General features: G+C 39.2%; 1 protein-coding gene across 2 annotated transcripts in view; it reads left to right on the forward strand.

Moving 5' to 3' along the window:
• The first annotated feature begins 612 nt into the window (after nt 1–612).
• The window catches only part of fstl5 (follistatin-like 5), a 291611-nt gene continuing 278004 nt past the window's right edge, over nt 613–14219 (forward strand). For both annotated transcript variants that reach the window (XM_088080811.1, XM_088080812.1), the window contains exon 1: nt 613–996. In XM_088080811.1, the coding sequence (XP_087936937.1) occupies nt 884–996 (113 nt within the window). In that variant the 5' untranslated portion in view covers nt 613–883. The remainder of the gene's footprint in view (nt 997–14219) is intronic.

Raw genomic sequence — 14219 nt, forward strand, 5'->3', positions numbered from 1 at the left:
TTTCTCATTAAAAACAGCATGAATTTTCCTGCTAATACTGCACACAAATCAGTTCAGAAAGAGAAAAAAACAGAGACACAATACCATGAAAATAACAAAACTACTAAATCAGGATTAAGCAACCTGTAGAAATAAAGTAATTCGTAACCAAAGCAAAACCACAAATTACTAATGCACAAATTAATCAGTTGTTTCACTGTAATAAAAAAGAAAAAGGTAAGTGGACACACCAAACAGAAAATTAATGCGACCGCCCACGTCGTTGAACAAAAGCAAGCAAACAAAACAATTAAAATAAACTAACCCCTGAACCGCAAAACCAACCAGCGAGGTAAAAACGTAATTGATTAAGTTGCCGGTTGATCGGCAGGGACAGCTAAAACTTTGAGTACAGTGCAGCAAAAAGGTCCGCGAGGAGGGCTAAAGTCGTTAAAAACCAATAAGTCCGTAAATAGTTTGTACGGGAGAACTTTGAGGACCGTGTGGACAACAGTCTGGAGGACAGGACAGCGGTGTCACCGGAAGGTGATTTGGACAGCGGATGTCAGAGTTGCCTCTCACAGCGGCGGGTACACTCGCCCAGGCGGCCGGAGGGTGAAGGCTGCAACCACCGTGGACAACTAAGAGTAAGGCCGACCAATATAGAAAACAAAAAATGTACTTAAAATTTACACCTTTGGAACCCAAAATACAGCGAGACAGTAAATGGAGCAGCCTACCACACCTGTAGGAGAGCTGTTTTAAGCAGGCGCGTGTGCACAGGAGCGAAACTATAGCACAAATAACGAAATAAACTGACAGTGGAAGAGACAGGTACAGACCTTCCGAGGGTTTCGGAACCGGGTCGGAATAGCGGCTGTAAAGCCACGCCAAAAACCGGATTATGCTGCCAGAAAACACACACCAGGTTCCCGAGGAAAGAGGAAGACGGAAACTCGGAGTAACAATTTCCCGCCCAAACCCAAACAAGCCAACGCCGCCCAGCAGTCAACACAGGTGAGCCTCCTCAGTGCAGCCACAGCAGTCAACACAGGTGAGCCTCCTCAGTGCAGCCACAGCAGTCAACACAGGTGAGCCTCCTCAGTGCAGCCACAGCAGTCAACACAGGTGAGCCTCCTCAGTGCAGCCACAGCAGTCAGCACAGGTGAGCCTCCTCAGTGCAGCCACAGCACAGGGGGGAGGGGAAGAGAGAGCCCAGACTGTGTGCAGGGGGTGAGTAAAGAAACCCATCTTACCACACTAAGCATCCTTGTTGCATTAAAAAGCCAGATGTTAACTGTATTAGCATGGGAATGAGGCATTAGTCATATTTTCGTTTCTATTTGGTGGACCGACAACAACTCCAGTGGCCTTTAAGAGTTAACATTATGCTAGGTAACTAATTAGCACTCACTGTTTCTTTGTCAAGAGTTTCTGGTCTTTCACCTCCTAAATAGGAGCATTATCGTTTAAAATAAATATAACTGTGCGTACTGCTGTATGCTTTCATCCTGGTGGATGTAAGCGTCGCTGAAGTGAAGCTCTGGCAGGAGTTTAGCTATTATTAGTGATAGAAATGCTGTGGTGAGTGCTGTAACAGGATTGCAAATGCCCAAAACTTGCTTTTTGTTCACATATTTTTGAGTTTTTCTTGTGATCCAAATATTAATGACATGAAAAAAAAAGGAAATTTGATGGGTTTGTGCTGCAGTTCAATGGAGTTTCCACTGTTGGTCACAGTGTTGGAAAATTGTTTTGCCCTCCAACTATGAATAATATCTGGGTCTTTACATACAGTCTATGATATGTATGCATCATTCATATGTGTGATAAATCGGCTGAGTGAGGTTCTTTTATTAAAGAAGTGGAGAAAGAGTTTATTACTCACAGTCTGGAGCAGCTTTAACTGACAAAGGCGAAGAAATTAACAGTGAACGAATTATTTCTAGCTAACGTTAGATATAAACCGGTTAACGTCACGTTAGCTACAGTGCTGCAGTGCCCTCTCTTTCAGAAATTTGATAACTCTGCTGAGTTAAATCCCAGTTAAATGTGACTAAATTAACGTCAGATATATCTATTGTAGTAGAAAGTACAATATTTCCCACTGAAATGTAATGAAGTACCAGTATGAAGTAGTCCAATGGAATTACGCAAGTAAATCTACCTCAAATTTTAACTAACAAGCTAGATTACCGGAGTAAATATTGACCAGTATTATTTTATGAGGCAGGGACGCTCATCATTGTGTCATCAGGAACTCCTCTTACATGCAGTACACTCAACTCTTCATATAATTTGTCTTTCAGCTTCAACTGAAAAAATTAAACAAATGTATGTTTTGTGACACGTTGCTGTTGTAACCGCATTTGAGCTGATTTAAAAAGAGCTCTGGACATTCAGGCTGAATATTTAAACATTTGATTAGCACAAGTACAGTATGAAGTTACTATATGAATCTCGCAGTTTGAGAAAGCTTGAAGTCCTCCATGTTAAAAAAATCTGCCAGAAACTACACGCTACTATGATTGGTTGACTCTGCTGTGAGCATTTGATGAGGTGCAGCGGAGACCCCGCCCACCTCCCGCCGGACGATCTGCTCTAGCATCAACCATGATTGAGTGGTGAAGTTGTGAGTCTATGGGTTTTTTGAATGGGTTTTCGGTAAAATGCCTTAATTAAGGTTTGTGGTTAACACAGGCTAAAGCTATTTTGACATTTTGTTCTGCAACATAAAACGTCCATATAAACCGGATTTTTGAACTTTTGAGGATTTACTCATCTTAAAAAAGGTGGTTGCTAACAAGTGGCTAAATGGGACTACAGTGTTTGTCAGGGACGTTAGACGTCATCACACGGGACACAAAAACTCTTTAAACCCACTTGTCCGCCTTTACAGATTTACAGAGTTGTGCTCTAACTTGTAGATTTATCTCTTTGTAATTAATTTTTAATTGTGTTTTAACGTGTTTTTACAGTGTTTGTGGTTGTGACATTTAAGTTGTGCGACCACGATGTAGTTTGTGTATAGCCTAACAATAGCTTTTTACTTCTGGTGATTTCATTTATGCTTCAGAACACACAAAAGTGGTATTCTGTGAAGATTACAGTGCTGAACAAAATATGTAAGTCTCATGAACTTGTGTTCGTCACAGAGCCTATTTTTGGCAATAATCGAAAATCCCATTAAAAAATCCCATAAAGTTTTTGACAAGGGAACCAGTGTGATGCTAACTTCCTGTTTGGCCTACAAAAATCCATCATCTCTTAACCACTCAATGCGCAGGTACGTGGTGTTCTTCTATGGTGCATCATTATAAAGTTATACCACTAACTACTGGCTTGGCATGCATACTACAGCATTTGTAGTTGTTTTTACTAAACCATGTACATGACGATCATTGTCACGATATTATTATATGAACGCAGATTTTTTCTCAAACGCAAAGGAAAGACTTTTCCGTATTTAGTAGGGCCGTTCTTGTCTAAACGTGGCCTGAATCTTGCTTTGGAATAGCAAGATTGGCTCTACATGTAACAGATTGGACAGGATAAAGCCATGACTCTTGTTTTTTTTAAGTTCCTGAGGGTTGCTTCAGATTGTTTGCAGTCCTGAATGGATTGTTGGTTGCAGACACAGTCTCATAATTTTAGGTGTCCAGTTGGCATTGTTGTCATCTGACCGAGCAAAGAAACATAAAATCAGTCAGTCCACAAACGGTAAGCTGTTCCCACCATGAATGGCATGTATCCACCTCCAGTCTGGCCCCTGTAAATCCAGTAAAAACCTGCACTTAAGCCTGAAGGAGACCAAACACCAAGCTTAACCTTCATAAAATGTTGTCAAAGAAGCCCAGGCTTTTAAACAATTTCTGAAGACTCATTTTATGTATTTACTTTTCTAAAGTCATTTCATTTTCCAGCATTATTCCACTCTGCTGGCTTGTTTTAACCTGCCTCACCTTGCCCATAATAACCATAATGAGTGTTCTTTTACCCTCACATTTTGTGATGTGATGTCTTTGTCATGACTGTGCTGTCCTCTTTATTTTGTTGTATAATGTTGATTATGTGCATTTATCTCGCCTGTGCAGCACTTTATTTGTTTCCGAAATGACCCATGAAAATACATAATCACAGTTGTGTTTGTAAGTGGCTGAGCGCCGTTATCTTTTATAAAGGTATTCTCTGCATGTATGAGCACACTGCTGCCTTCAGAGGGGATTTGTATCGTATAAAAATCCTGTAGCTATGAATAAAGCCATTACTCATACATTTGAATGCATACATTACTTGCTGAACTATATTGTACTTTGACTCCATCCACCACAAAGACTGTGGTGTTACAAAAAACCTGATTGCTTTCATTCAAATAGTTTTGCAGGCTGCAGAGAAAGGTTATCATTTGTTTGAGTGATACCATTGTTTTTCATGATACAGAAATGTAGCTCCACAGCCATAAACATATCTTGTCTATGCTGCAAACGCAGATTAAATGTTGATGCATTGCAAACATTACATTGCACTCAGATGTAAAGACGGAGTTTGTACATGCTGCTGGTAGAGACATAAACAAAGTCAGATGTAGAACATGTGACCTGCTGTTCATTTGATTAAAGCACAGTACACACAGTGTGATACTGAGGGGTCTCAAACGAAAGATAACCATCATGACAGAGATGTAGCGATATCTTTGGGTGTGGCTCTCAAACGGTGGTCCTGCGTTGCACAGTGAGAGAGGTAGGAGGATGGACGTTGTCACGGTTGTGTGATCAAAGACAGCATGACATAAAACGATGACAGTTTTAGAAATTTGGGATGAGAATCTCACTGTTTGACTGCTACAACCTACGTCTACTAAAAACCAACAGAAATACAGCATAAAATGACGCACTTATCAGTGTGACTCTGCTAAATGCTGATAGATGCTAATACTTACTCCGAGTTCTCGTTGCAAAACTGATATGCCAAGCTGACCTCTTTCCTCCCAGCCTCCTCCTCTTCAGACTTTTTTTGACACGCATATGTAAATGCCACTATAGCGAGGGCTCGATTTGTTTGTTTACATTTTGCTTTCACCACCACAGCAGTGTAGATGGATGACGCATGCTGAGGACGTTTTGTTTTTGCACGTTGACAGTGATGAGCATAGGCCATAGGTCGTAGCCCGCTATTCAGTAGGTGATGTCATTGCACTGTCTGCATACATCAAACTTGATGTTGTACCCAGTTTTATTAAGATGCATGTTGCAGAGTGTAGTCGGCAAAAAAATCTCACAGTCTGCAGGAGACTTTCAGCAGATGCAATAGAGAGAAACAACTGTGAGGAGAAAAGTACAGGCTGGAGTTTCTGTTGAAAACTAAACTTTGTTTAAAAATTTTATTTCTCACAAATAAAATGTTTGCATACCCAAATCCAAGTTCTATGTTGGCACAGTAGAGTAAAATGCACTTCTGTACACTATCTATGTGCAGAAGTCATTTAGGTGTCAATCAGTTAATCACCAACAAATGTGTCAAGTGGTCACCTCCTGTAAGATTAACGATTGACTAATAATCCAACACATTCTCATCCCAACTCGAAATGATGGCGATGGCCAAAATGCTAAATCCAGGGCTTAAAAACGGTACAAAACAATGGGTGATGTCACAGTGGATATTGTCCACTTCATTCATAAAGTCTATGCCTGGATCCTTCTGGGAGACTGAGATAAAGGAAAGATTTTTTGTGTAAGATTATTGTTCTAGGAAATAGAAAAAATTAATCCCCTCCTTGAGATGGGGACATGATAAACTCATTGTTCTGCAGAGAGGCACATTGAATTCACACTCTTAACAAAGTCATTTTGCCAGAATAAATAGCCAAATTTGTCATGTTTACTGTAGTTTGTTACAGATGATAAATGCAGTACTTGTACTTTTGTATTTAATCTTTTCAACATAAAGTAACATCTGTGAGCTTTACTTCCTAATATAATTTTGGTGCATTGGTTGGGACACTCCCACTTTTGAATCCCACTATCCAATAGATTTGAAATCCTATTCAATCAATTATACAATGAGAATTTATTACCTGTTGTAGGTTATGTGTTTGTATTTTGTCTTTGTCCTCTTTGACTCTAATGAAGACACAGTGGTGTTGAAACGTCTGCTTGCACAATTTAAGGCTGCAAATCAGTTAGTGTGCTTAGTCCTTTCTTTTCCCTGTGACATTCTCTGTCCTCGAGCTGAGAGGCACCTGATTTAGCTGCATGCCACTTAAATGCAAGGTATTTGTCACATATTTGTTTTCTATCTCTGAGAAATCATTTCTCACTTATAATGTATTCAGCAATCTCCTTCTTCTCTCAAATAATGTTTTAATGGACCATACACTGTTATAAGACAATAGCACTTCTGAGGTGAATACACTTTTTTAGACACAATTTATTGCATTTGCTTCTTGTTGTTTCCAGTAGTTGTTGATTCAACCTTGTCAAAATCAGTTAGCTGCAGTCCTCTTTTTTACCACTGGCAACTGTTGTCGTTGGTTTGGTCTCCAGCTGTGATAGCCAGCATCATCCAGACAAACTGTTTGGACTGATTCCCTTCAATCTTGACAGAGGATACACTGTAGCTCCAACCCTCTCCCCGGGGTCTCTCTCTCATGGACTTTGATGCTTTTGAGACATAAATCTTGGGCAGCTTTTCCCATTCATCCCCAAGCTGTGTCAAGCACCACTTTCTTGCTATTTGAAATTCTTCATTTCATTGTGGCCGTCTCCAAATGGGCGATTGGAGAGTTTCGGCCTGGTGCGAGTTTGTTGATTGCAACGCTTTATGACTTGTAAATGTGTTGGGTGGCTGAGTGGCTTGGAGTGGTTTCTTAATGGGGAGTTAATCAAAGCAGTGGGAAGCAGAGAGCAGTAGGGGCGGAAAGAGACAGATAACAGGAGTAAGATAGAGCAGGAGCTAGATGGTTCCACTGCTGAGATATATTACCAGTTTATTAGGTAAAAACTAATGCAGTCTAACACAACAGTTCGGCAATAAATCCTACATTCATAAAGGTTATAATGTTCATGTTCTACTGAAACTGTCTCAGGGAGGTGTTGATTAAATTGTGTGATCATTTTGGAGGCTGCAGTTTGTGGTGCTGTTGAACTGTATTGCATTATACTGAGAGGTGTTTCTATTATTTTGTGCAACCCATTATATCATGAGGGTTGGCTGTATTACAGAAACACCTTTTTGTATAATGCAGTACAGTTCAACAGCACCACAAAGCATGATATAAAGGACAGTAGAGAATATTTTTTCCAGCCCGTTTATCTTCAACCACACCTGTATCGTCAACATGTGCAGTACGATGCAATATGATATGATACAATACGATGCAATACAATGTGATGCGATACAATACGATGCGATCAAGTGGAAAAAAGGCTGAAAAATAAAGCCAATGTAGAACTGCGATTCAGTGTGATGCACAATATGATACAACCTTATTATCATTTTATGATGAGATTCATTTTGCATCCAGTTCCGTCCAAGAAATTTGCACACAGTCTGACCATACAGTTACACATTTGCAGAGAGAGGCAAAAGAGAAAGTTTGGGGCCCTCCAAAAACTTGAGAAAAAGGGCCCAATGATGACTTTACACCCCCTTAACCCTCCCATAAAGTCACGAAACAGCGCACAGCCCCTGCAACACACACACACACACACACACACACACACACACACACACACACACACACACACACACACACACACACACACACACACACACACACACACATAAGTTGGGCCCCTTGTAGCTATTGTGTGACAGCTGGATACTGTTATTAGCACAGTCAGCGATATACATGTAACTGACGACTTTAGGTGTAACCCTCAGCTTAACTGTTAAGGTCTCAGTGTCTCAGTCTGCTGTGTCCCGATGATTTTATAAGACTAATTTAGGTTGCCTTTATTGGTTAGTCTGTCTTTGTTTTCACCTGATTGATTTATTATAAAGATAGTTGTGCTTTCTTGGTTCTTGTGTTTCAGTTTGCTGTGTTCTTCTCCTCCTGTGTTTCTGTGTTGCATCTCCCTCATTTACCATCTACACACCTGAACTGCATCACCCTCGTTAGTCCTTCCTGCTCCTGAGTGTCCTACACTTCATCCACTTGTCAGTCTAGTTTGTATTTAAGTCCGGGGTTTCAGTTTTTGTTCGGATCCTTGTTTTGGTTAAGTGATGTTCAGTGTTGTATCCCTGCAATAAGAGTGATCTTTTTGAGTTTTTGTTAACTGCATTGTCCTTTATTTGGACATTATTTATCCACCTGCCCCGTGCCTGCTAACATAAGATCTATACCTGCCCCCCCCCCAAACCAAAGTATGTAACTTTTCATAGATGCAAAACACATCAGTTAGTCATAACAATTTTGTTACTACCCTTCTGCTCCACTGAGTGTGTGCCTGTTTTCCTGGTTGCTCTTTGTCTTGGAAGATCTGGGTCAAAGCAGAGAGGGTCGCTGTTAGGCTCATGAGCCACACCTGAGCAGAGTGCGGTTCATGACATGAAAGCACACCAACGTGCAGCACACTCTCTCTTCCTGCACTGGCACAGCTGCTGTTCCTTTTGGTTTTGACTAACATTTCTACACACCCATACATGCATATATTACTGATGAGACATTAATTATGGTATTTATTGTTATTTTTGTAAATAAATATGCTTTATCTTTTGTAAACTTGTCTAGTCTCCATCTTAGTTGCAGCCTCTGAGCCGGATTGTAACACAGTTATTCATATCACATTATATCCTCTGGATTCAGATCTCAGCAACACTCTGATTTTGCTTCAACAATAGGAGAGACTGATATAAAAGAATTCCTCCTCCTGATATATTTAAATGGAGGAACTTTAAATCCCCTACTGGAGGGCAGAAGTTGGTTTTCTCTTTTAAAAACATGCAAGGAGTCAGACGAGATACTGTTTGAAAGTCTGAGCATGCTCTTGTTGCCACAGGTTGGCTAAAAATCTTTGTATGAATTTGGATTTGATTATATTGTCTACTTTTAAGTTTCACAGATAGGCTGCTGAGCCAAGTTGTAGGCTACTGAGGCTCAGCACGACACTCTGAATCACTGATATAAAAAACAGAAAAAACACATCCACATATTACATCTTATCAAGGATGGATTACTGAACCCAGGGGCCATATGTGTCAGGGCCCCCTCTGGCCTGCATCTGCAAAATGTCACTCAAATTAACACATACCGACCATGAAGTGACTCAAAATGACCACAGAGAGATGCAACAGAACTGCAAATAGACAGAAAATAACTTTAAAAAGAGGCAAAGCAACCACAAACACTCATTTTCCACTAAATAAACTCTGGTTGTTGAACCAGTTCTATTGAGGATTCGTGGATGCTTTGTGCTGTCTAGCAAACCAGCCTGCATTTACACAAAACCACAATTAAGGAAGTGTAATAAATGAAGCGTGTTGTGCACGCACAATAGATGAAGTATGAGCAAAATCAGATAACAGATAACATTGTTTACCTGCAAACTTTTGTTCTGTTATAACAAACACGCATGGACCAACTATTAACTTTTGGTCACGATTTCTCTGTTGGTGTCTCTTAATAGAGCCTGTAGTATCTGACACGCCCACTGATGTCGTCACAGTTCTCACTTCGAGTTAAGAAAAAAACTGCAGTTTTGTGGTTCCAGTTGTGAACCAACTTTTCTGGTTTTGAACTAATTTATTTTTGGTCAAAATGCTCTGAACAGTTCGAAATTAGGTGCGGGAAAGAGGACAGAACCGGTTCCGTGCTGGTGAAAAATTGTGAAAATGATGCAAAACAACAACAAAAAAAGAGGCAAAAACAACCAAAAAGTCTGCTCCTGTGTATGAGAAGTGGTGGGGATTTTTGCATATCTGTGCTCAGGGCCCTGTTGTCTCATAATCTGCCCATGCATCTTATCTGTGCACAGAGAGATCTCTTACTTTTAGGCAAATTATCACAGTTATAATCTTTCTTAAATAAACAACAAGTTGTCTTATTTTTATTTGATAACCCTGAGCTGTCCAAACTGGAAATGTTTCTTCTCAACTTGCCTGCAAAATCTATGCCCTTTTTGTTTTGGATGAGGATTTAGCACTCCCACATTAGCTGTAATTACACTTTTAAAGAAGAGTGCATGATCATCCTGCAGGGAAAATAATAATAGCAGTTCCCTTTTTTCCTTTTCCTCAGCCAACACTAGATGTCCCCATGAGCATTTGATAAAAACTGAACCGGCTCGAGCTATTGACATTTCAAAAAGCACCACTTAGACGATCACAAACATGTTTTTTATTATGCCTCTTTCTGTTCGAGAGCATATCATGTAGATGCAAATGAAGAGATTACGCAGAGATTATGCAGAGAAGAGAGTGTGCACGCATTGCTAATGGGTGGTAAAATACTAAACGCCACGGCTAAATGCAGGGCATTACAGTGTGATGGTACATCCCAGCGGCCTGTACAGAAAGTATGAGCTCTGGAAACAAAACCCTGTGTATTGTGGGTCAGGTGATCTAAACAGAGAGGATTAGATAGTGGAGCTGGAGGGGTGTAATGTCTCAGATCTCACAGCAGCTCGCCCCAAAGTGGATTATGAAACTGATATTGGTGTCAGACGTTTACTGCAGGGGCCGAGGAAAAGAGGGGCCGGGGGTAATCTGTTGGTAGACAGAGGAAGAGACGCTTGGTGGCTGATGTAGGATAAACGTATAGCTCGCCTGGAGTAAGACTTAAGATCAGCGTGGAGAAGCAATAAAGTGATGGTGTGATACTGTAGAGGCAAAGAAAAGGTTTCACAGGCGGGATGAAGCTGTGATTAGAGAGAGATTGGAGGTAAAATCCCAGGGAATCACTGGCATCTGTGCAGGTGGTTATTGAAGTCTTGCTTTCATGGGTGTGTGGAAACAATCAAAATGGAGTTGGGGAAGAATCAAGAGCGGGATTGATACATCTGTGCCGGGGACTTTGGGCTTTACGATGGAGAAGGACTGGGAAGTAGAGTGTACTGTAAAAGTGCCAGCAGCTGTTCCCTTTTGTCTACACTGTAGTTATGATTAATTAATCCCCCCCAAAAATCACATCCCGGTCTATTATTCTGCTCACCTGAATCTTCTGATTAACTTGTTTTAGATCACGGCATTTTACAAGCTTTTAGAAGCATATTCCTCCTCGTCTGTCTCTTCAGTTTTCAACAGTATATCTTGGTTCGCGAGGCTCATTTAATGTGAAATGATTAGGTGATAGAAAAAAAGAAAGTCTTGCTTTAATTAAAGTTTGTTCACAGATAAACTAAAATGTGTCAGCTGAGTGATTTTACACATCAGTGGTAAGGAGGCACTGAGACGCAAAAAACAGAGATTGTGTGTTTGGAGGAGATATAATTTTAACCCCTTCAGAACCAAGTTATGTTCCAAACACAAAAAATATCATAATGTTGGATTTCTACTCTAACTGCATTCATAAATACGACCACATCACACCAACCCTCGCTGCCCTTCACTGGTTAGAGTTTAAGAATTGATTTTACTGCTTGTGTTTAAAGCCTTGAATGGTCAGGCTCCTGCTTTTATCTGTGACTTGTTAACTCTTTATGAGCCTGATCACTGCCTGAGATCCTCCACAAAGCTCTAATAGTGGCTCCAAATTTCATCTTGTTACTAAAGGTGACCGAGCTTTTGCTGTCTGGGCTCTAAAGCTGGAACTCCCAGCCTGAGGAAACTCAGTGACCTCCTGTAGATACATCTCTTCTTAAAACTCACTTTTATCATTTGGCATTTTCTTAACTGACTATTTTTTGTTACTTTTTATATTATGGGTTACCTGACCTTTACCTTGTTTTATATGTTGTACACATCATTGTACACTTATATACTTATATATACACTTTTTTTTTTTTTTTTAGTTTTTTTTTCTTTTATTTTTATTGTAAAGAACTTCTAACTTTGATGAAAGGTTCTACATAAATAAATATAGATAATAATAATAATAATAATAATAATAATAATAATAATAATAATAATAATAATAATAATAATAATAATAATTAATAATTAATGATAATAATAGTTGGGATGCTTTTGTTTGTTTTTTGTCTATTCCTGTGGATGAAGACACAGAAATCCCCTAGTGGTAAAAATAGTCTTAATAGACCCTTTTTTTGCACCAAAAAATGTGATTATTTACTTTTCATGAATAAGTAACTCATATCAATGAATAAGAGATACTTGTAAATTCCTTGTAAAAAAAAAAAAAATCAATAAATTGTCATTGTGATATGAAATATTCTTAATTTCTAAAGAATTTTCTGAGAACAGTATGTGGAAAACCTCCAGATGAATATTCTGTAAACATAATCAATAAGATGCATTAAAAGCTGATTGTATCATTAGAATATAAAACAATATTTTCCTCTTTAAACTATATATCTCATATCTGTTTTTTGGTGACATTCAGATCCACGTCCATTTCAATGGACGGATATTTTTATAAAGAGTAAAAGCTGCAAATCTTTAGACTTTTTGATAAGTATTATAACATCTCATGTTTACTTTAATAGCTATTTAAACACAAATTATGTATTTTAACTTGATTAACAGGCTGAAACGTGCCTTGCTCTTCCTCCTTTCCTCGAGGTCGGCCATGCTTGTCAAAAAAGGGGGCGTGGTTCTACTGCAGTCCACTTTAGATGATGTAGAAAACTTTGATTGGCTTTTAGACGTCTCATCAAACGAGTGTGTGCATTTAGTCAGATGACAGTAATCATAGACTTACATCCTAGGAAAGTCATGTCCATTGTGGATCATCAGTGGATCTGAACGGGTTAAATGTGATAATAAAAGCAAAGTTTTCTGAGGCATAGTTCAGCCGTATTTCTCTGAACATTGAAAGTTAGAAATGTCAACACATTCTTCTGACTTTTTCATACATCTAAGAATTGACCCAGAGACAAAAGCATCACATTTTTTTCCTGTGTTCTGTTTTCAAACCCTTGGTGAGAAAGCATTACTTGCCTGTTTCAGGGACGTTTAGCATGCGAGAGAAGCATTAAATAAAGTAAAGACCTTGCCGGCTGTAGAAGACACAAGCTGCAACAAGAAAATAAAAATTGATGTGAATTTTACCAAGCAAAAGATGAAAAGGGAGCTTATCTTGCGAAGGTTTTTTTCCGACTGATGAAACAAGATTTCGTATTTATTTTTGATGTTCTGTTCACAGTCAGAAACAGTAAGAAGATAACACCCTGGATCCTGACCGAGGTTTGACATTTACAGCCAAAATATCACCAGAAATCGGCTTTGTTGATTCAAGTGTGCTGCGTCCTGCAGTTTCAGACCTCTGTTGAGAAAACTCAGAGACGCTGCACTAATACCAAACGACTAGAATTAGAGTTTAGATGCAGAAACTGTGTGTTATCGACACAAACATAGTAGAAAAAGTAAGTGAGACACAAAATGCTGCACTGACTTAGCATTGCACTCCTACAACATCTTTCCCGATGGTTGTCTGCACCATTTTAAGACTTCCCGGATCTTTTTTTCTCCTATAACATCCTCAGTCGCAAATGCATGTTAGTTCTCTCTATTCCATTTAAGTATAATTTAAACTGTTAAGAGTACAGGTATTGTTCAATTTCACGTTCACATTTGCCTTTGCAAGTAGTCTTTGTTGTAGTTGTAGTCTTTAATGTTGATGACCATTTGTGCGTCTTTAAAAAATAAATAAATAAAAATAATCGGTTCCGGCACGGTCTTGGCAATGAGTTTCATCTGGGCATCGATATTGGAAAAAAGCTGAACAATACTCAGCCCTGTATGAAATGTGAAAGGAGTCACTGACAAAAAATATGTCTACACAGGATTAACTGGCTCAGCTCTACAGAGCGTTTAAGCCTCTTTACGCTTGTTTATGGTGGTTTTATGGTGCATAATTTAACTGTTCACTATCATTGTTTTCCCTCAGGAGTTGGTGGAGACCAAAAACAGAGCTAAAAGGAGAATATGGGAAAAATATATTAGAAAAATATTTAACTTTTATTGTGCAGGTAGACAAAAAAATGACACCAAATTAATGCTAACATTCCTCTGTGTCTGCTGGATGTGGGAATAGGTAATTGTCTGCTGATAAAGCCACCAGTACAACTGAATACACTGAGATAATTTACATTTTACATTTCAGTGTTTACAGCTTCAGCTGC

This window comes from Plectropomus leopardus, chromosome 8 (assembly GCF_026936395.1).
Source record: "Plectropomus leopardus strain MGB_pleo_1.0 chromosome 8, ASM2693639v1, whole genome shotgun sequence".
In the NCBI taxonomy this organism is placed as follows: domain Eukaryota; kingdom Metazoa; phylum Chordata; class Actinopteri; order Perciformes; family Serranidae; genus Plectropomus; species Plectropomus leopardus.